This window comes from Pavona decussata, unplaced genomic scaffold, assembly GCF_977016875.1.
Source record: "Pavona decussata unplaced genomic scaffold, jaPavDecu1.1 SCAFFOLD_48, whole genome shotgun sequence".
NCBI classification, from domain to species: Eukaryota; Metazoa; Cnidaria; class Anthozoa; order Scleractinia; family Agariciidae; genus Pavona; species Pavona decussata.
This window is the reverse complement of record NW_028145470.1, coordinates 1,062,301-1,088,602: the sequence shown is the minus strand read 5'-3', so window position 1 is coordinate 1,088,602 and position 26,302 is coordinate 1,062,301. Positions and strand designations below refer to the sequence as shown.

Below are 26,302 nucleotides of genomic sequence, written 5' to 3'. Positions count from 1 at the left end.
TATGAATGTGAAAATTTTTAATCCTTTGTAGCTTTCAAAGAAAGGATATGACGCCGTTAAGACTAGCGGAGCAAATAGTGACAACCAATGTCGAATGGCTCTTAAAATGATGATACAAGAAAGGATGTGGTTAACCAATCCGTAGAAAAAAAATTAATTGACGTATTTTGTTATGTTATAAAAGGAGGGAAGCTGTGTTTTGATACTGGGAAAGGACGAAAATGAAATTAGTATTCGAGGGTTAGATTAAAGAAAGTAATTAGCGTTTTGAGTTAAGTGACTCACCATTCAAATGCAAATTGGTGCTGATGGTTATAGCAGAGCTAAAAGTTGTTAAAAATGAATGTTTACACTGATATGCGAAGCATTGAAAGCTGTTTACGACAAGCCCTCGTTTTATTACTAAAACATAAACTGATATTGACTTTAGAACTGCGAAAGAACTAGATTTACTACATTTGAAAGCTCAAATAAACCATCCACAGGCATTTAACACACAGGGTAATAGAGTAATTTTTTAAGAGATGAAAATGCACTTAGCAGTTGCGATGTGAGCTAAGAATACTAAAGCTTGCTTCGGCCGTTTGTTAACACTTTCTCCTGGTTTATCAACGCTGTGTCAGTTTGCTGGAAATATAGCTTAAGTAGCAGCAAAGTTATTTCTGTGTATCGTAATGGCTCTTCTCTACTTTGCGACGAATGTACACCCTTCGTCCAAATAGACTTACTCCTTGCCCTTACTCTGGGTACTAATCCATTATTCACACGGGAAGGTATGTACAGTGTAATTCGTTTCATGTCACTCTGTTTCTACATCGGTGGCCTTGTGCATGTTAACTAGCGCTTCAAATAGACGGCGAAGAAGCGAAGCTTTTTCTGCTCAGAATGCCTAAAGCTGACCGTCGTGTTTACCGATAATTATTTGGCAATTGTGAAGGGCGGAGATCGCGTGTAAACGCTGTACTAAAGGGTTGCCACAGACAAAATTCTTCTCAAACCTTTACGATACTTAAGTCCGAACCAAACTTGAACGAGAGTTGAGAGTGTAAAGCTCTTTGAGCACGTATGAGAGGCAATGAAAGTCCATTAGAGTTAGCAGCCAAACGAGAGTTTGAACTTTTATCGTTTTGCATGAAAATTGGATTGGAACTAAACTCGTCTATAGGCGTGAGAGGTTTTAGACCATAAGAAGGCGATGTTAATGTTACAAAAAAACAGTTTCCGAACTCATATAAGTAACAAATGTTTGTTATAGGCTATGGTATGAATAAGAAACAGCGCAAAAGCTAGTTAAGAATGGCTATTTATCCAGTGAATGATCAACTTACAAAAATGTACCTCTCAGTAGCTTTCACAGACAATGTATTTCCTTTAATAGTTTGTGCTAAAGGAAAAAACTGCTCAATAGCTTTCATTTAAAAGGCCGCAAACTATAGGATTTTATTCTCAGATTCAAAACTTTTAACTTCCCTTAGAACATGATAAACATGTAGCTGGTGAATGTAGTTCAGTCTTGAAAACTCCTGTGCATCGTGGTTAGTAGTTTCGCAATAAAGCAGTTGAATTTTTTGTTTGAACTACCTTCTATGAAAGGTAAAAGACACTTTGGCTACTACATTCCTCTTAAATTGTCCTAGTTTGAAACCCTTCACACAAACATGAGCTCTAATCCAGCTGAACATTTTTATTTGAATGGCTCAATAGTTAGAACTACCTTGTGATCGTCAGTTTCATTTGAATGTTTCATTCCGACAAACTCAAAAGCTAGAACCACCTTGTACAGCATACCAGTAAACAATACAGCTGGAAAGTTCTGTTCACTTGCTTCTATTCACCGGCCTAAACGGTCGAAAACCATCTTGTACAGTAACATAAAGCATTTAAAGACGCACTAGGTTTTAATCGAGTATCATGATTTTTGAATGTCCTCAGAGCCAGTAACTGTAGAACCGATTTACACAGCACGATGAAGAGTACTTTTAGAGCGGAATTCGGAAGTCAATTTGAACTTCATTGTGGTCAATTATAACTCAAGAGTATTTATCTAAAGCATTTAATGCTAAGAGTCCCAAAGTCAAACGCCTGCCTATAATACGAAAATTTAGAAGTAAATTTTACCTCTGCCTAAGTCTAAAGATTGTTTTATTCTCTAGAGAATCAGGATAACCATACTTTAGGTTGACAATCACAAACACAATACATGGTTAGCATAATGCATCTCAGTTATGCTTCAGAGCATATATCAAAACCTTACTTTACTTTCATGGCCTCGCTGTAGGAATGCGCCTATGTTTGCCTTCATTTTGAATGTAAATAGTCGAGGCACCTAGAGTTACCAGCCCCACAACGATTCCGAGTGTGGGATGCAGTTTGTATTAAGTTGGTTTTAATTGAGACGTGTGAGAAGGCGTGTTTCTGTCGTTCAATTGTACTGACTTTTCTTCACCAGTTCGCTGAGCAGTAACAAGATTCTCTACAATCTACTGGCATTTTGCTGTTTTCTCCGCTCATTCGTTTGGTATAGATGAATGTCAGAAATGACGTTCCAAAGATTTTGAAATGGGAATGACTAGTATGAAAGTGTCTTAGACGTTTGTTCTCATGTATATTCTTATTCGACAGTAGTAAAACGACAAAAAGTACTGAGCCTTTTGTTAAAGTCCTCTAGACGTAAGTGGTAACGCCATGTTACTGAAAGATGAAAAGAAAGCATATGATAGTTTTGCGACTTGATTTATCTTAATTATAAACTGAATTTCCAAAACCAAGGTTAATAACGATCTCATACAGTTTAAGGAATACCACACCACAGATATACACTGCTTAATAGCTCTGAGTCTCGCTGAATGGTCACATTTTATCGGTTGTAGTTTTCAAATTCAGAACCACCTTGTTCAGCATATCAAACAGCACAACAGGAAAGTCCAGTTCAAACAGGTACAGTAGCTTTTATTCGAATGGTTACACTTGACAGGTTCTTGGACATAGACTCCAAACGGTTTAAATTGCTCCATTCAGTTAAAATAACGTTATCGGCGGTACATTTGGTCAAATCTGACTTGTAAGGGATGAACACAATTGACTATATGAACAGATTGCCGGATTATTGAGTATGTCATTGAAACTAGAGTAGTTTGACATGTTCACGGATGTATCAAGTTCAATTGTACAACTGTAGCCTCATCTGTTTTTTTTTTTTTTTTTAGTATTTTTAAACTCTGGGACCACCGTAATTGGCTCAGCGCTGTTGCGGTATCCCTACCTAATTTAGCATTTATTATTTTTCTGTGTCATGTAATAGGCGAAGCTAATAAAATAAAATAAAACAAAATAAAAAAAAATAACTATCATAACTATGAGAATGATGTATTATTCAGTGAGTGACACAGACATACTCGGAAAAAGGAAATCCGAGTGCTATCCGTATTTTTATCTTTTTCTTTCTGGCACGGTCCCATGCATACTGCTAGGATTGGAATCTCGATGTCTGGCATATGCGCAATGGAATAAATGTGATGATATAACTATTCTAAGGACATTTTGTCCAAATTGAGTTCTGAATTGTCCTGAAATTGGTTGAATAAACAAAACCGCTTCCTTTGCAATTTTGTGAGCAGTAAAGAAAAGGTGGATTATTACACTAACGTAAGTGAAAAAAGAAAAGGAAGAAAACGTTATCTAAAGCGGCGAGAAATGTTAAATAACTTCAAATAAAATGACCAAAAGACAGATACTCATTTACTGACAAATTGATTTATACCGATCAAACGCAAACCCGTGACAAAAATGAAAATAATCGCTATGAAAAGGCATGATCCAATGATTATTTGTTTTTTACAGGATTTATTCATAGCAACGATTTGAAACCAAGCCGTAGGATTTGGGCAAAAAAGGGTGTGGTATTAGAATACTATAGATTAAACAAGAATCAGTAATGGCTGCATTTCTTTGTTTTAAGTTTTTGAAGCCTTCGAGAAAAGAAACGTGTTACAATCAACTGGTGAATCCCGAATTCGTGCCTTTGCTTGACTAGTTGTGATATTTGGACGACCGGTGATAGGCAAATCCATCAGCAAAAAAACACGGGTTGTTATGAGTTTAAGAGCAGTTTGAAGCAGGTGCAAACACCAAACATTAGAAGGAAGAAAAAAGACAATAAAGAAAACAATAGAAGCTACTTTCACAGCAGTATACGCTTAGTCTAAATTGGATGTTTACATTAATGTGAGACGATATTTGGGCGCCATTTTACAGATTAAGCAACATGGCGCTAAAGGTTTCCAGTCAATTATTGGTTCTCGTCTGTTGTGTACTCCGTTAGGTTCCTTTCGACCTTGGGAATAAATTTTCCATTTTTGTAGACACTTTCAGGATGCTATTATCGCACTTAAAAGGTAGAGTGGAATAAAGAAAGACTTTAATCACTCGTATCTACATCTATAAATTGCTGGCTTTCGGTTATATTTGAGCGGTACCTTTTCAAGTCTAGCAATTTATTTCGTGTCGTCAAGTAAACTCGCGGCCTTTATGCCTTTCTCGTCAAATCCTGTTGCTAGACAATTCACAAGTCTAACATTAATGAGAAACAAATCTAGCTGTTTGTCTTGAAAATCTACCACTTATTAGATAACAATGCTTTCATTTAACAATTGAACGCACGGAAGCTCTAACTGTATGAAGAAAAATTGCACTTAAAAGTGGTAAAAAATTAAATCTCTGAAGTTTTTCAAACAGTGAACGAATATTTGAAAACACTTTTACGCTAACACTCTTGCATGACGTTTTTTAATTCACGGTAACTGATTGACCCTAAGGACGATTTCCAAACGTTCAAATGGAGCTCTAACTCTAGGAAGGAAAAGTGTACATTAAATTGTGGTTAAAACAGCTAAAAATTCGTGTGTATTTTCCGACACGACATAAACAGTCACAAACGTGTAATCCAAGGTCAAGGCTTCAAGGTAAAACCTCGGGGCGATAATAATAATAATAATAATAATAATAATAATAATAATAATAATAATAATAATAATAATAATAATAATAATAATAATAACAACCCCGCAGCTAAGAACCGCTGCGTAGCAATAATGTGAGCACTTATACCTGGCACTTTCATCAGCAGATTCAAAGACACCCATGCAAATTATAATCCCTCGGTCTCTCGTAATTTAGCTGACGCCAAGGATACAAAAGAGTATTTCAAATCATCAAAAACAATTAGCTAGATTGAAGTGACCTTTAGACGTTATCAAAAAGACCGATTGTCATGTGTCTGACTTTTGGCAATACTTTTAGGTTGGTTTTGTATAATTTACTCTCAAAGTTTTAAAAGGACTGGGGACACTGTTAACCTAGCATATTCCTAAAAATCATCCTGAACAGTTCTTCCTGTATTTCTTTTTATTATGATGCAGGATGTGTCTATAACTTTTGTGTCGGGCAATAAAAACCAAAAATGTGACCACTGAAATGACAGACATTCGTGTGGTGTTGTTTTTTCTGCAATTTGTTTATAGTGTGGTGATTATAGGAGCGATTGAAGGGCTATGTCACGTACATTTATTCCTTGCAAAAAATTCTGTATTTGACCGCAGCTCCTGTTGTAATTGATCCGGATTACATTTTCAGGGTTCGTTTCAAACACGACAGGTATCCTTGGCTTATTCCTTACACAACTTCCTTTAACACTTAACCAATGACATCGGTCACACGACGTTATGTTTGTTTGGTTCAGATAACTTTACTTATCAACTGTTACAGATCCCATATAGCTCGTATACGATAACAAAATGTCATTTGAAGTGTTTGCAAATGAAAAAAATAAAAGCGATATCTCATGAGCTGTCAGATATACTTTGGTAGTGGAGAGGCATGAGGGCGATAGAAACAGGACAAACACGCAGTTTTGAAAGTGCTCACTTACAATACGTATTCTTTGTGGTTGTCTTTATTGAAAGAAAGCCATTACAATTGACCAGTTTTTTTCAATGCGGTAGGCACGTAACATGAATAAGGAACATGTGTTATTATATTCTTGATCATTCTTGGGCCATCAATGAGCCTTTAAGAGGTCAACAAGTGACAAATACCGAAGAGGAGGCTGATTGCCAAGGGTGTAATCGAGTCCAAGTTCGTGCCAAATCCCGATATTTATTTGTGAATAATAGGCGTCTTTGAGGAACGTAACAGCGACTGAAATCGAACCGAATCGACGCGGTAGGCAAAGCATTCTTCTCTATCAGTTCTTTCCTTCTTTTTTTTTTTGTCACTCCAGTTATTTTCAAGGCCTTGTACGTGTTAAGGGTTTTATCTGCTATTTGGTGATTCAGTTATTGGGATGTGATATTTCATAGGACAAGATATTAAGTTTTGATTCTTATCGTAGCTTGCAGACTTCAGGAATTATAACTATTGCTCGCATACAGTAAATAATATTAATATTTGAATAAGTCTAACAAACACTAAAAATAAAAATCCAGCATCAACCGACTCAACAACAAATGAAATTGTATACCTAAAAAGTTGTCAATTTTTAGAAATTTCAGTGTATGAGGCCAAACTGAATTGTTAGTTCACTAAATCACCTAAGATTTAGGAACAGACTCATAAGTTTAATTTCTTTGGTTTTGCAAGTTATGACTATAAAATCAGTGCTTTACATTGCTATGAACTAAAAACATGGCAATGTAAACTTTTGTTTTAAAAAAAGGAATTGAGTTAGAGTCAAATGAGGTTCCATGCATATGTCAGTTATAAGTTACCTAAGTTATAACTTACATATACATACACATCTACTCCCCATCTCTTCATGAGCTTGAAACTGGCATTGTTAAAAGCCACAACAAAGTCAAATACAGTATATGTAAAAATGTCAAACCTTCGTCGTAGGTTAAGGGAAGCTTAACAGATTCCAACTGCAGTTGGTTATCTGCGGCTAAGTGTCTCTTAATATTATAGGTGACCTGAACTCCATCTCGGAGTGCATCTTCAGTTATGAACTGATCCCGTTTGAGGGAGCTCTCGGTCAAACATCTCATTTTGGTAGAATCTCTTGCATTGAGTAAGCCCCTATCTTCCTAACCTTGCCACCTTCATAAAGACGCGTTTGAAACAGATATCAGTCGAACGTTAAATATCTAGAAGTCTCAGAACCGTAAGGTCAGACCATGAAGGATCTCTTTGATTTTATTCCTTCTTAAAGTTTGTATCCGTGAGTGACATCCTAACGTGTAACCATCCAAATGAAAGCTCTTCAGCGGTGCTTTCCTGTAATGTTGTTTGTTATGTTAAACAAGGTGCTTAAAAAGTTTGAGTCAGTGGGTGAATTTGAAAGTGGCGCCTTTCATATGAAAGCTATTCAGCAATACTGTGGTATATGACAGCATAGTTTACTGTAGCACTATGAATGCGCCATCATGTCAACTATGTCAACGACTTTTAGATTCTAAATTTATGGTCTCGATATGACCATCCAACTCAAATGAAATCTATTCAGCATTATGAAGTAACTTCTTTGCCTGATTTCTTTGATGCATTTCTTTTAAGTAATTATGCTGTACCAAAGGATTCTGTTAAAGTTATATAGAAATATATTTTAAGTTTGGGTGAAGTCCTGAAAGTGAAACTGTACAAATTAAAGTGTTGAGCATTATTACCTTGTGGTTTTGTTTTGATTTAGTGATGTACAAGGCGTTCTTTCTTGCAAGTCCGACATTAGACTTCAGTAGTGTGACCATTAAAGTGAAAGCTATAAGCAAATTCTTTTATGGAGTACTCTTTATTATGCTGTATTGAATTGGGTGTTAAATGAATTCCTATTTCTACTGATTCAAATAAAAGCCTTTAATCAGTACATTTTAGTCGTATTATTCATTATGCAATACAAACTATACGAGTCAAAGTGGAAATTCTGAACAGGACCTTCCTGTGAGTTTGCATGCTTATCCGTTATCATGTTGAACCGTAGTGACCCGTACTTTTGCTGGATGGATGCCTAAATTGTGACCATTAAAATGAAAGCTATTAAACCTAGAAAAACTAGGCTTTTTTGTTGTAGTATTTTCCAAGTTGAAGTATTGGAGGAATCGTTAAAGTTGTCTTGCATTTTTGACCGGTAGTCACGAGTCGATCAGCTTGCGACAGAGACCGTGCAAAATCGCCTTAAGATAGTTATAAGCTAGCCCCTTTACGGATTGAAGAATTTCCAAATGAGGAACGGTGTTTTGTTTAAAGAGGTACTCCACCGACAAGTATCATTCCATATCGACTCACTTGTGTTGATGGCAGGAAATGGTAATATTGTTGGTGATTTTAAGTGATAAAGTGTGGTTGGGTTTCAGTGAGTGCGGCGCCATGCTATTCAGCGAGCTACAGTTTTCTACGATCCTACTTGTTCTTGGGATGGAAAATTAGAACTTATCTCGAGAGTTAATTTGAGGACGCCACTGATCCATTCTACGACGATCACACTTGTAAAACAGCAAATAATAGATAATACATTTAAAGTAAAAGACTCTTGCTTTATGATTAAAAATACCAAGGATTGGAATTTGTTCCTCAGTCAACGACCTTCAGATTTATGTGAATAACTTTGTTTTCCCAACGTGCCCGTCTTTATTGAACTCTTTTTGCAGGTGACTACAACTTTGAATTTTCTACTCCTCATTGCGTTTCGCGGCAAGAAATGACCATCTTACTTTAAACATGGACTATTCAACACGGTATGACCTACTAAATTCCTCCCAGAACATCGACATGTCTGAGTACAATAACGAAGCACCCATACTACTGAGTAGATAACACAAAAACAATATGTTGAAGTAAATTTCTTGTATGCATTTTGTCGCGCCTATCTCCGGCGCAGATAATACACAAGGGCAAACTTACAACTGGAAATGAGTTAGATGAAATAATTAGTGCTACAGAACATTCTGTAGGTTTCAATGCCTTCTTTATCATCAGTCGATACATTAGAAAAAACTCAGTGATACATCCCGAACCTGAACACATTTAAAAACGTTCTGTAGCTTTTCTGACCGTAAAACTAGCTCTCAATTTCTACTGAATTTCAGTCTTACTCTGCAATTATTGTCGAGCCAAGTATTCTTGTGCATAGGGGCAGCAGGGGTCTTGTTAGCCATCGAAATCCTCGAAGACGGCCTTGTAAGCACCGAATTTTATTACATCTAATACACTTGTTTCTGGTTTATCTTCGTTTCCTTTAAAATGGCTTTTATGTAGATAAACGTAAATCCAACCCGATTTTACCTTTAATTTGGTGAAGGAAAACAGAAGCTCAAAAGCCTTGATTGGGATTTCGCGCCCCCATCAGCGGATGCTAACTCGGTGCTGATTGGTCGAAATCAAGTTGGCGCACCCAGTCTGCCTGTCTAATCTTCTAAACGTAAACTTTGTTCTACCACGTCTCGACAAATTCGCCATGTGGCTAACCAAAATAAATCAGTAAAGAGTTCTTTCCAGTCTTAATGTTAGTAATTAAAACAAAAATTGGGTATTAAACCACTTTTCAGTGCTTCGAGTGCACGTACTTTAAATCGTATTACAGTAATGTTTCGCGGCTTTAGTAAATGAGATACAAATGATTTCATTGAAGTCGAGACATTTCGGTCAACAGATCTCATACCCGGTTACATTTGGATAGAACTGAAAATCTGTAGCTGGTTATCACTCAGACACGCGCGGACAAAATCAACAAATTCAGCAACGTTTCAGTGAAAGTATTACTACTTTTACGTTTTATTGCCCAGTTCAGCATTGGAAATTATGTCTTCCAGTGAAAAACTCTTTCGTGGGTAGTGTTGAGTGGCAACTGCCCTCTTTCAGTCGTCCACTCATTATTGATGAATTAAACCGGTTCAATATTCGTATACAAAAGACGGACGTTAATTTGTATCTCACAAGGCGATTCTTTTGAATTGAATTCTCAGTTAACGCCAAAATGAGATGGGATCTTCGACATTAAACCTGTAGATATATCAATTTCTGATCATGTTCAATATTATTGTCATTAGTGTTTACTGTATATTTAATGCGAACACTCGTCTCCTTGTGGAAGTATAAACGGCTTTGTCAATTTGCGGTTCTATCGGTCTTCCTCAACGAGTGAAATCAATTGCAATTTCCTTTTTTTGTAAATCAAAGTATTTCTATTTTTTTCTTCGTGCCTAGATTCAATGCTTTAATTAAAAATTCACACAAAGCGAATGGAAAATAGAGTCACTTGAAAGAACTGCTAATTGCGATGCAAAAAGGCAACCATTTATAAGGCGCAACAATATCTAGGGCAAGCGCTAAAAATTCCACTTAAGTAAGTGCTTTTCTTGTTTGTTTTAAATATCTCAGGCAGTGATATAATCGATATCAGCCCCGGTTTTGCCCTGATTTTGGTTTACGATATGGGATAAAATAGCGGTTATTAAAATTTCAGCCAAATGCTTTACATCTGTCGCGAGACAGTGAAATTCAACGCCACATATATGCAAATTTTTCGTGATAAACGCTGAAGACCATTTTCTCTCGACAAAGGCTGAAGAAGATCTTCCTCATCAATACCACCGTCCTTGCCACAAATGGTTTGAATTTCCTAAAATAAAAGTTGTTTACTTCTGATTCTAATAATTTAAAGCGCTTTATGTGCCTATCGGTTTTGTTTGGTTTCGGATGTATTACTGTAAATACCACTCTTCCGGTGCTTTTAGGTGTCACAAAAGCTTTCAGAAAGCGATAATCTAATGATACGACTGGACATCAAACACGACTAGACATATAGTCTTAGCCCTCAGCACTAGACGATCTGTCGGTAATTTACTGCAACGTTTTCAGTTCTCAACTGTAGAAATCATCCTGCCTTCTTTTTGTTTTCTTAGCTCCGGCAATGACTATCCGAGATAACTCGGTGTTTTGAAACAGATAACCCTTTTAAAGATTAAGATAGCTGTTTGCGTTATCTGGGGTTGTTGGGCAAATATTTGGACGATGTCCCCTGACTGACATCTCGATAAGCTTTTTAAAGTGTTTTCTTCTTAAATCGTATATCGAGGATCTCGTCGCATTCCATGGAGTTACCGAGCCTAACCGCACGTGACACAATGTGACCCGAGATCTTTCTGGCCGTGATAGCGTATCTTTTACAATGACACGTTCATGCTGCACTTTTCTGTTATCTGTTAAAAAAACCTTTGAATTGTAGATCCGCAAACATCTGCTCTTGAGGAAAATTTACCAAAAAATATACTGGTTTTAATACAGTACGAAAGAAGAAAACGGAGTGGACAATGGTAGTTTATTAGTAGCTAGCCATACTATGTAAAGGGAGCATGGCATTAAAGTATGATTAAAGGCATTCTTGGCCTCCGAACTTTCATGACTATTGCTGTGTTTACGGAGACTTTACATTAAAGATGTTATGGTAATTGACCATTGTTCGGTGGCAATCATCAGGAGTGTATTTGACATACGTTTGACATCCTTGATCGATAAGATCCCTTACAGCAGTGTAACGCAAAACGGTGTTCTTGTCTTTTGAAAGCCCTGTTTGGTCGCTATTTGTAGCGAAAAATAATAGAAATAGCCAGCAATTAACGCGTCTTTTATAACCCCTAAGGCAAAGTGCTAATCGTTATTACACGCTGTCACTTTCAGGCTGTGTATTCCAAAGGATTCTATTAGAGATTTTGTTCTTTTTTTTCAAATGCTAATCACTTAGTGGAAAATAGTTCGAAAAGACAAGGGGTTTAGCGAGGAAAAGTGTGAATGGCCACGAACAAAAGATTTTCCATTAATGTAAAACTGCAACAGCTGAATAGAAGATGACACCACCGCAAAAACAGCTCACTTAGCGCCCGTGTTCAATAGAAAAAAGCTAACAGCTCACAAGAAAAGAACCCAAAACTAATATCCAGTATACTGATGCCGTATTACTGTCGTATAGATTACAGGAAAAACAGTGAATACCATTTGTATTGGAATAACTTTATTCTTTTTTCCATCGTTTCTTCTCTGTTAAGCATATGATAGCGACTTGAGAACGTCGCGTCATCAAACATGGCAATGTCAGCTACGATGCGTTGAATTTGTCCTTCAACAAAGCAGCTCTGTACGAAGTGATTTTATTTTACAAGAACTGCGCTGGTCGCAGATAATATTTATATATTTGAACATTTACAACGATATTTTCTTATCTGTACAACAATTCAAAATTTGGCAATAAACTTTTTCTAGCTTTTCAAGTCCTCTGCTGTGTTCAACCCTTCCACTCCCAGAGTCGAGCCTTGAGTCACGAAAGTAAATTTTTGAATTTGAAAATGCGTTTCTCTTAAAGGTGCCACCGTTCAAATGAAAGCCATTGAGCAGTTCGTTCTTCTGGTGTTGTCAGATTTTGCAAGATGAACTTTGTTTTGTTCTGTTTTAAGCTAAAGCCGCACTCTGGGAGAAGAAAGGGTTAGAGAGAGTCGCCTTTGGTCTTCGCTCCACAAGTTCAAAATTAAATATTCTTCATTGCATGAACGCGTTAATATTTTGTCCTGAAGTCCTTCTGTCTCTCTCCTTCTTTGATAAAACAATTGAATTGTTTGAACGCTCTGTTTTCCACTTATTCTTTCGTTTTTCACTCCCCTTTGCGTAAATCCTCGTTTGAGTCAGAAAGTGGTGAATTTTTTAGCCCGCGAAAGTCTTCCATAGCTTTTCCATCAGGTGAATAGCTCGTCTTACACTGTGATAAGTGTTGGCCTTGCTGGTTCATTCTGTGGGTAAAACAATAACAAGACAAACCGTTAGTGTCTCCATAAGCGGACTCTTCAATAGATTACAAAGGTCTTCCTCTGGGTAAAATTTTGAGAAATTACTTGATAGCGTTTTGCCGGGAGGAAAATCGCTGCAGGGAATACGCCTGTGACTACATAAATAAACTTTCATTTTGTGCTTTTAAAAAAGGGACCAATGTATCGCACTTTATTACTTAATGAGAAGAGATTCTTGCAGCGTTATAAAACGCATGTGGTCGCGAAAAAGCAATTTACCATGGACTTGGTAGAGTCGAAATGACTGAAAAAAACCCAATGCTAAACCATTTGATGCACTCTTATCATTGCTTGATTGCAAACGGAGTGTACTGTTTGAATAATCGACATCTAAATATAAACATAGAAAGTGCGCACTGAGTGAGTGTTTAATTGTAGGACCGTCATGAAAGGCTTCAATATAAGTTGAAGACGGGATGAGGTTTCACGGATCGAATACGGTAAAACTAAAAGTAACAAGGCGTCTGAATCCCTAGGTTGAAAAGACTGAAAGAACGAATGTCATCTTGTTTTTTCAGCAATCGTTCATTAATAAGCGAAACTGATTTCTTAAAGGCGCTAATGAACAAAGAACTCCCTTTATAGGCTTTATAGACAGCGTTGCCTGAGAGAACAGAAGTCTCAAAAAAAGTGTACGTTTCCGAAAGAAGAGAAAATTCGTCATAGTTTAAATATGAACCTTATTGCATGGAAAAGGAGCGATACAAACTTGTGTTCGATACGACACGGCTATTGTCAATGGAAGTATTTTATGGTTTCAGGCGCGCGCTCAGTCAATATCAAATAAAACAGATATCGTGGTTTTGTTTGTTCATTATCAGTTATTTTTCAGTTGTTTCCACCCAAATGAGGCTTTAACTGGGAAAAATCAGTTGTTGTGTCTTGACCCTGGAAGATTTTGCAATTCAAGCATTGAATTTCGAAAACAAACCCAAATAGCTAGAAGGTGAAATTTCAACTGAGAAAAAGCATCGAAAATGTCAATTTTCCTGGTAAGTTTCAACTCATGGCAAAGGAAATTATTATTCCAGATCCAAATTTTATCGCCTGATTTTAAACACTTGGCAATGGTCAAGTGAGTGAGAGACTGCAAAGCTTATTTTCCACATTTTTTCTTCTCAAGGTTTATAAATCTGGGCGTGAAACGTGTATGCCGAACAGGCCAGCCTAATGGCTCTAATGACTCTCATTACCGTGCAGTTCGCTTTTCCTGTGCAAGGTGTGAATGGCTTTGATTCGTACTCAAAAACGTTTTCATAAAGAAGAATAAACATAAAAAAAGACCGCGTCCATGGTGAATATCCAAGGAAGATCTATTTGTTAAAATACAACTGTAATCGCTTCATCAGATTACATTATGAGGTTCGCGCAATCGTAAGTGTAGGTTCCGTTGAACTGTCGCAAAAATCGATAAAGGATATACTGAGCTTATTCGTAAATCTGCGGTGCTGGGAGTGCTTCCTGTGACTGACAGTTTCTGCTTGTAAGAGGGAAACACTCGCTGGGTATTCAAGGATGCTCATATCAGTAAAATTGCATTCAAATAAATACTTCATTAGTTCTCAAGACGGTCTTACTGAGTGATTTGAAGATTACCTTAACCTTAAATTGCATTCAGGAATAATTACGCCGCAAACACACCCGGGCAAACCGAGCAAAATAGTAAAACACACAAACAAACAATCGAGCTTTTCAAATTGTTGAGGAATGTCTAGGAGGAAAGCGAAATGTTTTTCTTTTCTCTCTTACTGTTTACAGATAATATTAGGCCTTGCAAAGGAAACGTTTAAATGCCGCACAATCCGCTCCGTCTGTTGGTCTGCAGCAAGCAAATGAGTTTAATTAATATTTGAAGCCTTCGCGTCACTTAGTTTTAATGTTTGCTCGCTAAATGCGAAAGCTTGTTATCGCCTTTTCGCGCTGTAAGGCTGGTCATAGTGTGAGAGCTGCCCACTTCACACCTTACTATCACTGTTTGTACGTTAAAGAGATTACATTTTCTTGGGCTTTCCTTCCTTTAATCTCTGTCCATTTTTTAACTTTTTGTATCTTTCGTCGTCAACGATTAAAAACAATTTAAGAAAGATAGAATTACAATTTCTGGCAAACCATCAGCAACGTGCCCGCGCGTGAAACAAAAATTCAAATCCATTTGCCTTCATAATGCCTCCAAAATAGTTATTAGATAAAAAATAAGGTAAACAAATAACCAAATATGCCTCATAATCCTTGCTAAGTACCTAAGAAAATTATCAAATATTCCTTGCGCAAACAAATGATAGTAGAGTGGAATTTAAGAGATGTTATGTCACAATTCTGGATGATCTCAGGGGAAACGGTATCTCCATCAATTTCCTTCATTATACTAGTGTATATAGCACATTGATGATATGGATGAAAACCATGTGTACATGCAACCTTTAAACGATACGCTGGTGTTACTGTACACACATTTCCCTGGCGTCAGTTCCCAAGCAATGGAGCGCTTTATCTCGGAAGTATGGGTTGTTATTGAATAAAGAACACGAGAACAAACGCATTTATTTGAAATAAAGTCTGTTAACCACATGCCTTCATAAAAAATATACGCTGTCACCGAGACTGAGTATCAATAGTCTTATCCGTACGGTGTATATTTCAGGATTAAGCGCTGTTTTACCCCATCTGTTTGGCTGCAAACCACCTAAACCAATTTACGAGAAGCGTGGAGCGTTGATGTGACAGAAGCGACCGCGGAGCCCTCCTAAACGCAGCAATAGATTGTCTTTTCACCACTAAAGTTCATCCTAATTTGCCTGTTTCCGTTAAAAATGTACTGAGTCGAGATTTGAGCTTGTGGTAGCGAAAACAACTTTTCCAACTGAGAGGATTTCCATGTTTAGGTTTGAGCACACTAGTAAAATCAACAAACGCCACTGACCCAGACGGTGCGAAAGCAAAGCTAGCAAAGCAATCATTTGCAATTTGAATAAACTGTATTCTTACCTGTTTTTGGCTGCTGCTGCACGATCTCTCTGCCGTCTGTTTTTAAACCAGTTGCCGACTTGTGTCGGTGTGAGGCCGGTAGCTTGCGCTAGTTCCCGCTTCTTCGTCGGGTTCGGATACGGATCCTGAAGATACCACTCGCGTAGTAAGCTCCTGGTTCTCTCCTTGAAACAGTGCGTTTTCTGCTCTCCGTCCCATATTGTCCTGGGAAGGGGAAACTTCTTACGAACTCGATACTTATCGACAGGTCCTAAAGGTCTCCCTCGAAGTCTCTCAGCCTCTTGGTAATGAGCTTCCAACCACATCGCTTGCAATTTGGCGTGCGAATCTTTGCCGAAGCGATGCGTCTCCAATATGTGGTACAAGTCCCGGAAATTACCCATGTGAAACGCCACAATAGCACGCGCTCGGAGCACGATCTCGTGTTTGCTTAAAGCTTCTAATGTTCCAGGGGCAACTGGCAAGGACCACAGAAATCTGGCCAAACGTTCAATGTCACCGCTTTCCTCTAGAGTCTCGCAGACTTGTGCGATCTGCTGTGGCGTGAAGCTCAGTGCAGGAAGAGGGGCAAACATGGCACCGATTGTGTAGAGCTCCTTCCTCTTGGTTGCAGTCTATTAAGGCTAAACGCAGGGGTGTGGTAACGTCTCTGCAAAGTGTCAGTATTTATCAAGAGGGTTAGAAACATGGGGTATATTATCACTGTGATCGAGTGTTACGTTTGTAAAGCTCTAGCTACCTGATTGGCGTGCAAAGCTCTAATTATAAGGCTGCTATAGCAACCCTGTCAATCACTAAAGCAAGGTGTTATTAACTCGGCCTAAACAATGCTCGGGGCAGATGGGACGGGAAATATAGATATCGGATAACAGTTCTTATAGTTGTGATTGAAGCTTAAAGTGTAAAAAATAATCACAAAAATAATTTCCTCTGAGGCACACTTTGCAATTTGCATTAATACGGACTTGAAGTGGGCACTAAGAAAAGCGCTCTCGATTGATCTTCCTTTGAGCGTTTGAGTTTGCTTGTTATCGTTCTCACTGACAGATGTTAGGCAGAAAATCGCATATCATCGCAAAGAAAGCTTTACTCCGAGACACCTTCATCCACCTAAGAGACACATCTGACACCGTTATACACGACTATCTAGAGATTCACAGTCAGATAACATTGCACAGAAATTCCCTCACTGCGTCGAAGAATGGCAATACTCGTCACCTTCAACAGTTGATATGATTGCAAGTTAAACATTGTATAGGGGGTATACAAGTTTGGCCCCGATTGAAATTTAAACGTTACGGGCCACGAATGTCATGATCGTTTATCTATCGTATTGACTTGGATGGATTATAGCGCGAATTCGTGCGAACAATAAGATGTCTTACGCCCCCACATGTGAATGTGGCATTATCCCTCGTCTTTCCGGTCAAGTCAATTTGGCTAAAATCGTGATCTGCATGCTGCGTCTATTGATGTAGTCCTAGACTGTAATTTCTAATGTGTTTCTGTTTTTTCTCTTTAAACGAACCGGGCGCTTACCACGTTTACTAATTGATCGAATCTTAATTACTTTTCCCCGGCATTACAACATGAAAACGCGCAACGCAAAATTCTCGCGACACAATAATTGTTATGAAAACTGCTTTTTCGGTGACCTATATGGCTTCACAAACATGGAGTTTTTCAATCAACGGAGACATAATATGCCTAAATCTGGCGTCTTGTTGGGTGCTGTAATTATTTTGCATGTACAAAAAACAACATTGTGATATCGAAGCTTATCTAAGGGTCAGGCACAAGATATAAACCGTTATGAATCTCAGAAAGATTTCTTCACTGACAAGAATCCTCATGTCTGAGAGAACAGCGGGTTAAGTTGACTACGTTTATTGATAGTTAAAATATAAATGTTTAAATGTGTCATCCTTGTGATTAACATAAAATTAAGCTTCGTTCGACTGTAAATCAGGTTACATTTTCGTCAATTGGTAACGTGCTGAGCAAGAAAGAACCTAAAAACCCCCAAGTAACGGGCAGACCAAGGACGAGGGTACAGCTGCGAGTGAACTAAACATTAAAAATGCATCATGTTAAATAGGAAAAGTAACGAGAAATTGAAATCTAAATTGCTCGTTGAAAAAAAAGAATACACTGAAGTACTGAAATGTCAGACTTACATACAACTTCTTGGTGAATCCTTTAGTGCACTTCGCTGTATATGCTATTATTATTATTGTTGTGTTTATTTTCGAAGTTTAACTTTACGATATGTTTGGACAAAGAAAGAAAACAAAAAACGCGAAAGCTCATTAGCGATCAAGCGCTCCTTGCGTTAACACTGAGTCCTGCCACCTTGGCACCTCTCTTAAAATAGCGTGAAAGAAATTCTCAAGCTTCATTGTTTTTCGGAAGATAAACTGAGTCTTGTGGTAGCTACGTCAGAGGAAAATGGTTTATCCTTGCTCGATATAGGTAACAAATATACGCAGTTTATTGTTTGTTCGTTGAGAAAAGAAATATTGGCCCTTGTTCAGGTGTTTAGCGACCCGCCGTGCCATTTACTTCTCGCTGTGTAACCACCCCGGGTTGACTAAACAACCATTTTATGTCTAAGTAAACAAGGTCGAAGAAAAGTCTCCGCAAAGAGTAGGCTCCTCACACGCACGGATTATACGCTATGAATTCATTTATAGACAGTACTTTTCTCACTTCAATAGCTGAGAGTTCAGTGAACAACAGAACCTAAAGTATAAACACCTTATTATTGTCACTAATGATTTGCCAAATGTGTCATCTGCGAATGAAAAGTAATTAATTACGACAAGCGAAGCCACACGAGATGCATGAACGCCATATTTGCATACGATCTTTTAGTCCTCTAAAATGGCGATTCGGTTTTAGTGGCTACTTGCTCCCATTCGCGATATTCTATTCGGAGTTGAAATTCCCAGTATTACTATACTGCTAACCTTTGTTTAGAGGATCGAATTTATCGATCTAAAGAATTGCGAATACATACTGACAAGAGCGGACTTTGTTCTGTTGAATTCGTGTCATTTCGTTTGAGTATCTGATACTGGTTAAGTACTTTTCTCGAGGACTGATCATGTTCGCACACCTATATGCGGTCACAACCATAGTTGAAAACGGAAAAAAGATAGCCGTGTTCAAGATAAATACGGGTTAAGGTACTACAACGAAAAGGAAAATATTGACACAAAACTACATTGATAAACGTAGCTCTTGAGCTCTGATCCAAAACACCACAAGGGAATCAATTCACATGGAATAGCTGCTTTCTTCCAAAACGACTTTTCGAGGGAAGTTACACTAAAACTTACTTTTTCATGTTGGTAATTTTAATAAGTACAACAGGTTTAACGAAAAAATATTACTTAAGGATCTGGTAAGAAACACAACTGGGGATCATTCAAGAAATCCTGAGTTACCACCTAAAATTCTCTACATTATTTCTTTCAAGAAATTGAGAAAGACCGTTTGAGATTCTCTTTCCTTGAAGAAGCATCAAGCACAAATTTAAATGATTTAAATGAATCACAGCTTTCGGTTTTTTTTTCAATGATAATCACATATAAATGAGCGCACATCTATTGAACGCCATGAAAATTACTTCAACATTTATGTGATAAAACATTGTCTCTCAGTCAGCCCATCTGGCAATTCGCTTGATCGCGAAAAGTAATTAGAGAAAGCTCAAATATTCAACTCAAATAATCAATAACCAAAATCTAAACTTCACTGTGAGAATGAACAAATCGTGTACAGATAAACATTAGTACAACACCACCACTAATAAGCAAATTTTCCAAACGAAAGCCATTGTGTTGTTGTCCATTTCATAAATCATTCATCACAGTGTTTTCGCATTATAGTTTGGCTTCTAAAAGAGAACTTATCGAGGCCAAAAGTCAACTATTTTTTGTCTAAATGGAACGAAGCTGTGGAAAAAAGTAAGATCTCGTTTCATGTAGGCAAATGTTTGATCTCCATCAGTTAAAAGAAACCAAAATTGCAAATCACGATCCCTGTAATGTGCTTGTAGCTTTTGCCTCTGGATTGATGAAATACAAAAGCGTTACATCACTATGGTGTAGTTTGTTTTTAAATATTGTGTGCTGAGGACTCATGAAAATGATGTTTTCCAGTTGTTAACTTGGGTATTCTTAGTGACTGGGTCAACACTGAAGACAATTCTCGACTAAGTGCATGCCAATGAGGCTCTACACGAAACTAAGGGAACCAGACGATAGAAAAGCTAACAAAACCTACAATCAATCACCGTCTGGGTCAACATATAAACATCTAGTTGAAATGTCCATAAACGAAATTTAGACGCCTAGTTGAAACTCTTTTCCAAGTTGACCAAATATCAAACGCAAATCAGCAACTTGTTACAGGAGAAGGTGAATTATATTGAGCAAGGTGAATCTGACAATAAATTCACAAGGCCCCTCATAGACTGCGAAATCGTCATTCGTCTCGCGCGGTGGAGCGACTCGAATGCCCGGTTTGAACAAAGATGGCCGAAAACGCTGTAACGTTCTTAAAGCTGAAAAAATCGGCCATAATAAAAAAGCTATCTGCTGTGGGCGGGGAAACTATGTGCAAAAGTGTTTAAACTGTGTACTCGATATTTAACTAATAATAGCGAAAATTTTTGACATTCGTAAAACCGTTTCGAGGTCGCTTGTCTTCGCCTTTTTTGTGTAAAGGAAACCGGATGAGTCGAATTGTCTCGGCCCGTGCGTTCTACATTTCCCCCTGTTTCCATACTATTCAGTTAATAGACTTCCGATTTCACTTACCACAGTTGATTTATCCTACTTTGTCCGAGCACGAAATTATGCGGAGTGTGAATGCTTTATGAACGTCCATGTAAACTGCATTACTAAACAGTACAAAACATACACAGAGCTTCTGATAAAACTACACTGACTCGAAACAGTGGAGCTATACCACTTAACTCTCTTGACCTGAACAGTATTTGTCGAATTAGTTGACTGGTAATTCTTTGTTTGTTCTCAAGACGGTTTCTGAGGCCACGCGGTTACGATTTCGTTTCGTTTGTACTGCCTAAATAAAATGAAATATATATAAAAAAAATTGTTGACGCCAGAACACTTAGACGTTGCCTTACCTCGCCTGTTGCGGATCTATTTCACTCGTGTGCAACACTGGTCGACAGGAATCGTTTCAGATAACGTTCAATGATTAGCTTGCGAGCCGTTCACTTCACTCGTCTTCACAATAGGCAAATGTTTTTTGGGCGTGCTATGCTACCGGGAGATAAAAGCCCCTAGCTCAGGGGGTTTGCTTGAAAACAATGACTATACAAACAGACTGAGAATTAGACAAAATATCGAACACAATATCGGGCCGTTCTATTACAACTAACTACCACTTGTTACGCTCCTAATTGCTTTTACTGTCATATGTAAATGATAGGACATAATAGAGCTCGGCTTGCCATTCACCTTGCGGATTATATAATTCAATCAACCCTTCAGCTTATCAAGGCTTTTGTACCAACACAATGGAACGTAATGTTAAACAACAAAAGCTTTAATGTTGTTAAGCATCCATCCTACCTAGAAGCTTTCCTATTTGCACGTTGTATCCCGCTGGGAGCAGTAATAAACCCCAATAAAGAACAAAGGAATACCCTTCGAACTCAAATGTCATAGATGGTACTAATGACTCGCGCTGGCGTGCCAATGGGCCTGTTTGAATTAACATTTAAGAAGCGCTACGCCCACTGCATTATCAACCAAATTTCTCGTTCTTTAAAGCCGTTACGAGCGTTTCAACGGGATTAGCTAAATTGCTGTAAAGACTCCGGTGTGATAAGAGTGCACATGCCAGATTGAAACTCGCTGTGTGAATTAACAAATCTACTCGCGATTCGTTGTTTCGTGTCTTTGTGGGCTCTTCTACGTCATGACATCAGTGAAAATGTCTGGGGTATGAATTCTTCAGTAATTATAGTGTAGTGAAGAATCTCATTAACCCGAGACTATTTTGGCAAGCTGGAGAATGCTCTCCCAGCGTGGTCAAAGTATGAGCCAATAATTGTTAGCCTGTTTTGACAAAGAAGACTCCTTAGTTTCGTCCTCTGACAAGATGCTACTCGTTATCATAAGGCTATCATGGCATGGTGACGATAGTAAAGTATAAATGGTTCGTCCGTGAAGGCAGTACTCAAGGAAAATAAATAGCCTTATCGATGACTCTAGTTTATTGATGAGGCTAATAAAAACTGTTCTCACACAACAAATAAAAGTAATTTCTTTCACGCATCGTCGCTGAAGCGGGCGATCACGCAAGGATATTTTTTACAACAAATTCCGCTAGACAAACCTAAGGACTCTAACAAGCTACGCGAATCACATCCTAACACCAGACCTGAATATTGAAGCAGCATATACGTTTTTTTCTTCCTCTGACCTTATTCATTATAATTCAAAGTTTACCTACGGGAAATAAAGTGATACGACTTGATAGCGTGATGCAGTGGCACGCGAGCATAAATACAACTTTCGGTGGCTCACTGAGTATATTAGACCTAGCGTATAAAGTGGGCTCTACGTAAGATGTGGCATTTTTAGCCGTACAAGTCATGAACTAAAGGAAAGAGTGTTGAATGCAAAGGTGGTTATATCCAGGTGGTTTTGCTAAGTTAACGTCCGACCGAATGATTGAGTGACCTTCATTTCGGATAATTACGACGATTACTCAACCGAAAATAAAGCTCCCCAAGACGGTTACATTTAACGATGGACTTATTTTATCCACTGTCTTACTACTTATAAGAAAAATCATGCATTGTCAAAAGCCAACTTTCGTGAAATCTAGCTCAAAGGAAAAACCTTGAAAAGTCGAAGTTACAATGTGAATTAAACATTAATTAAACTAATATCAGGATCCAAAGACTCGGCGGGAGGCTGACGGAACACCATAATAACGTTTAATTCATAAAGATATATTTAACTTCGTGATAAGAACAACGTAAACTAAGGAAGGCTATCAGTTCGCTTTAATTCGAACCCTACTCATCGAGGAGCGATTAACATTCTTATCCTGCTACCCCTATTGAACTTCATAAATCGCTATTTATGTCCAAAACTCTGCTAATTGCCCACCGTTAGCGATCGCGGCATGTAGCCTTGCTAATTATATTAGGAGGAAAGTGATTTCTTATTCTTGTATTTATATTTTGACTTCTTATTATGATACATGAAATAATACTACGAATGTGATACGTTTTGTTTCGTGATCTTACAAAATTGACTTCCCGTGGTCGCGACCCTAATGAATGAAAGAGCAGACAAAACCGGGCACCCGCTTGGTGGGCCTTCCAATTATAGTTTTTCTTAACTGTTTCTCCAGCCACGTGTGATTTTGTTACGCACCCTAGGTGACTTTGAAAAGGCTCCTGGCGACACTAAGCAGAACCAACTTCGAAGGCAAATGCCTTTTTCTCTTGCCTTTCATCTTCGTGATTCATTTCTGATCCCAAGAACTTTGAGGTATTTCTCAATGGTCACAACACGGGTGGTAAATTGCTTAAAGTACGAAGCGCCTTTGGTTGCCCAGTAGAAGTAATCTCAGGCAATTTGTGTTATTACTTTGCAATATATTTCCATCATATTTTACTCGCGGAACAGATTGTTATTGAAGTGTTCCTCGCTGGATTATAAAAGAGTCAAAAGTTTAATGAGAAAAATAACTACCATTATTGCATTAAAGTGCGGCGAAAAGAAATCAAAATTGATCATTCATACTCGCTATTTATTTACATATATACCCGGCCGTTATATATAACGGGTTCCATGCATAGTATACACCGAGAACCAGATTAATACGGTCAGGACAAAGGCACGGAAATTCAAATTGAAACTGCCGGATAAAAATGGAGATGATTACAACACTGCGGGTGGATGACTTGGACGGCAAAAACACTTGAAAAGCGGTTTTTAGTTCTTCGTCATAAGGAACCATTTGCATATTTGTGGTTTAGAGTTTAATATACTTGTTCACTGGAGTTAATTTCTCGCGAAGACATCAGAGTCGGCATTAACTTAAAAGCTAATACATACTGCTCAAACCCACACTATTAAATATATATGATCTGAACTTCATTTCCATGAGGTTTGAACTCTACGATAGAAACGTAATGTCTAGAAGATTTGCGACATTTGCAACTTTAAGGTTGATTTACTTTTGTACAAAGAAATCAAATGTTTATTTTTAAAAACCAGATTGTCTTCTTTGAATCTTAGAAACAAGATAACGAACATGTGTTTCAAAAGGAAAATGATCCCGCGTAATTAACTTAAAAACACAGGTGATTGTGTTTTTTTTTCTTTTGCAAGAAAATTGAAGTCCTTGAATTCAGTGTGGTTGTTTCGTTTTAATTGAAGCGAAATTTATTTATTCGTGTCTTATTCCACGTTGAGTTATTCTTAGACCTTTACAGACGTAAGACACCGTGATAAATAGAAAGATAGTTAACAATAGTGGCCATAGATCCAGTACAAAGACGTCTAAAGGCACTTAATCAATAAAATAAGTGATTTTCCATCAGCTAAATCAATACTGTGCATTGAGAATAGAAGCAACAAATTTTCACGATAAAGGGCAGTAACTCTAAGCCGCTCAAAGGTGATTTAAGCTACAATGTTTTTCACGAAAGCAAACGACAGAATTTTAAGTGGAATCACAGAAGAGCGCAACAAATACAATAAGGATACATATCTGAGGAGAACGAGCGAATATGAAGGATATATTTGCTAGCATGTACTGAAGTTATGTCGAGTTGTGATAAGATGTCTTAGATCGGCACGCGTCACGTGCTGAACAATCTGGAAAGATAAGCTGAGATTACATCACCACAGCAATGACTCTGTACATAGTTTTCTTTGGCCGATGATTTCTTAGAATATACAGTAGATAAATTATCGAAATAAAATTCCGATAAAGATGTATACTTACGGAAAAAGAAGATGAATAACAACCGCAGACAGAAATGACGATACCGAGATGTAAGTCAAACGAACTTGGTTGGGGTGCGTCCGTCCGGAGTCGTTGACGGTCTCAATCACACTAACTGGTTACCTTTGTCGTTTTAAACACAAATACAATGTTGAGTAAGAGTGAGAGGCCTTTTAAGGGAAATATCTCCTTAAATAAGGTGGGAGAGGGTCGTTTTCGGCGCGGCTTATATTGATTCGACATGCACTTCCCGTTTAAGAGAACCATGCAAACCGAAATGCTCCACAAGAATCAACTACTCTTGTTTAAGATTGTTTTGAGTTTAAGACGCCGATGATCTATTGCTTCGAAGTCTTAAGATAATATCAAAATAGCGATTGAATATCGCTGAATGATGCCCGTGTTCCAGCAGTATCTTGTCACGAGTGATGTTGTCCGAGCCGAATAAGTTAAATAGCGTGGGAAGGTACGACTAGCAGGGCAATATCGCAGATATCGCACGCTAACATAGACGTCACTGACCTGGTTGTTTTCTCTCAAGGTCGAGTGGTGTTTTATTATACTGTGCTCTCTTTTAATAACCTCTGACCGCATAAAAATCGACAATGGAGAAATTTGCTTAGCTCTACATTCATTTCACTTGAGAAAATAGTCATAGTAAAATGAAAACGGACCCCTAAACATTGCTCTTCTCAGTGAGTTTCAGTCCAAAGGTTTGCAACCAGCGCACGATTTACTTCAATGATTCAAAAGTTAATATCCCAAGGACTGCCTCTGAAAGGAAAGCTACATCGCCTCTGACACGCATTATACTCCGTATATGGATCAAGAGACTGACAGCGGAAGTTCCCTAACGTTAACTGAAAATATACTTTACAAGAATAATCACTCACTATGAGAGCATTAGTGTTTCTTTTTTCGTGTGATACCCGTGTATAATAGCTAATACTACAATACACGCAAATGAAAAAAAGCATGCGCAAAAAAGAAAAAAAAGAAGATGTCTCTGAAAAAAGGATCAACAATGGTCCCCTAAAGAACCAAATTACTCTTGCTTTTAAGATTAAGTACGTTTGTCGGATTTGGCTAGGTTAAGCATTTTTTACTACAATAGAAAACTAATCCAAGTATAGACACTGTTGAAACTAAGAAAAAAGACGCAATATAATTTGGGAAATATTACTACCACCAGTTCTTTCCCGAACAAATTGCTTGGTAATAGTTAAACCTTGGATATTATCTATTACTTCGAAAGCAAATATTTGTGGATCATCTGTAGCCGTACAGCCTTCAAATTTGTGTCATTCATTGTGCCATTGTCAGTCATTCATTCTTCAGTTCGTAAGTTTTCGCTGGCGAATCAATCAATTATCGAAAAAAGGACAGGAGAAAGAGAAAAGAAGGCAAACTTTTGATTACTCCTAGCAAAGGAGGTTTTTTATGGCACGATGACGTCATTATGGGACTGTTGCTGCTGTTTCTTT

At 37.8% G+C, this 26,302-nt stretch overlaps 1 protein-coding gene and 1 long non-coding RNA gene across 4 annotated transcripts in view; one reads left to right on the top strand and one right to left on the bottom strand.

Annotated features, from left to right (window-relative positions):
• The window catches only part of LOC146481647 (uncharacterized), a 222,333-nt gene that overhangs the window by 9,745 nt on the left and 186,286 nt on the right, over positions 1-26,302 (top strand). The gene's annotated exons all lie outside the window — the stretch shown is intronic.
• On the bottom strand, positions 11,979-25,129 carry LOC146481655 (homeobox protein SIX3-like). Of its 2 annotated transcripts, none has more exons than XM_085107687.1 (3): positions 24,819-25,129; positions 15,807-16,455; positions 11,979-12,764 (listed from the first exon to the last, which is right to left on the bottom strand). In XM_085107687.1, the coding sequence occupies exons 2-3, from the start codon at positions 16,379-16,381 to the stop codon at positions 12,629-12,631; spliced, it is 711 nt and encodes a 236-aa protein (XP_084963813.1). In that variant the 5' UTR covers positions 16,382-16,455; positions 24,819-25,129; the 3' UTR covers positions 11,979-12,628. The 2 variants fall into 2 exon arrangements, with proteins under 2 accessions (XP_084963813.1, XP_084963814.1); XM_085107688.1 differs by lacking the exon at positions 24,819-25,129 and adding an exon at positions 20,965-21,178.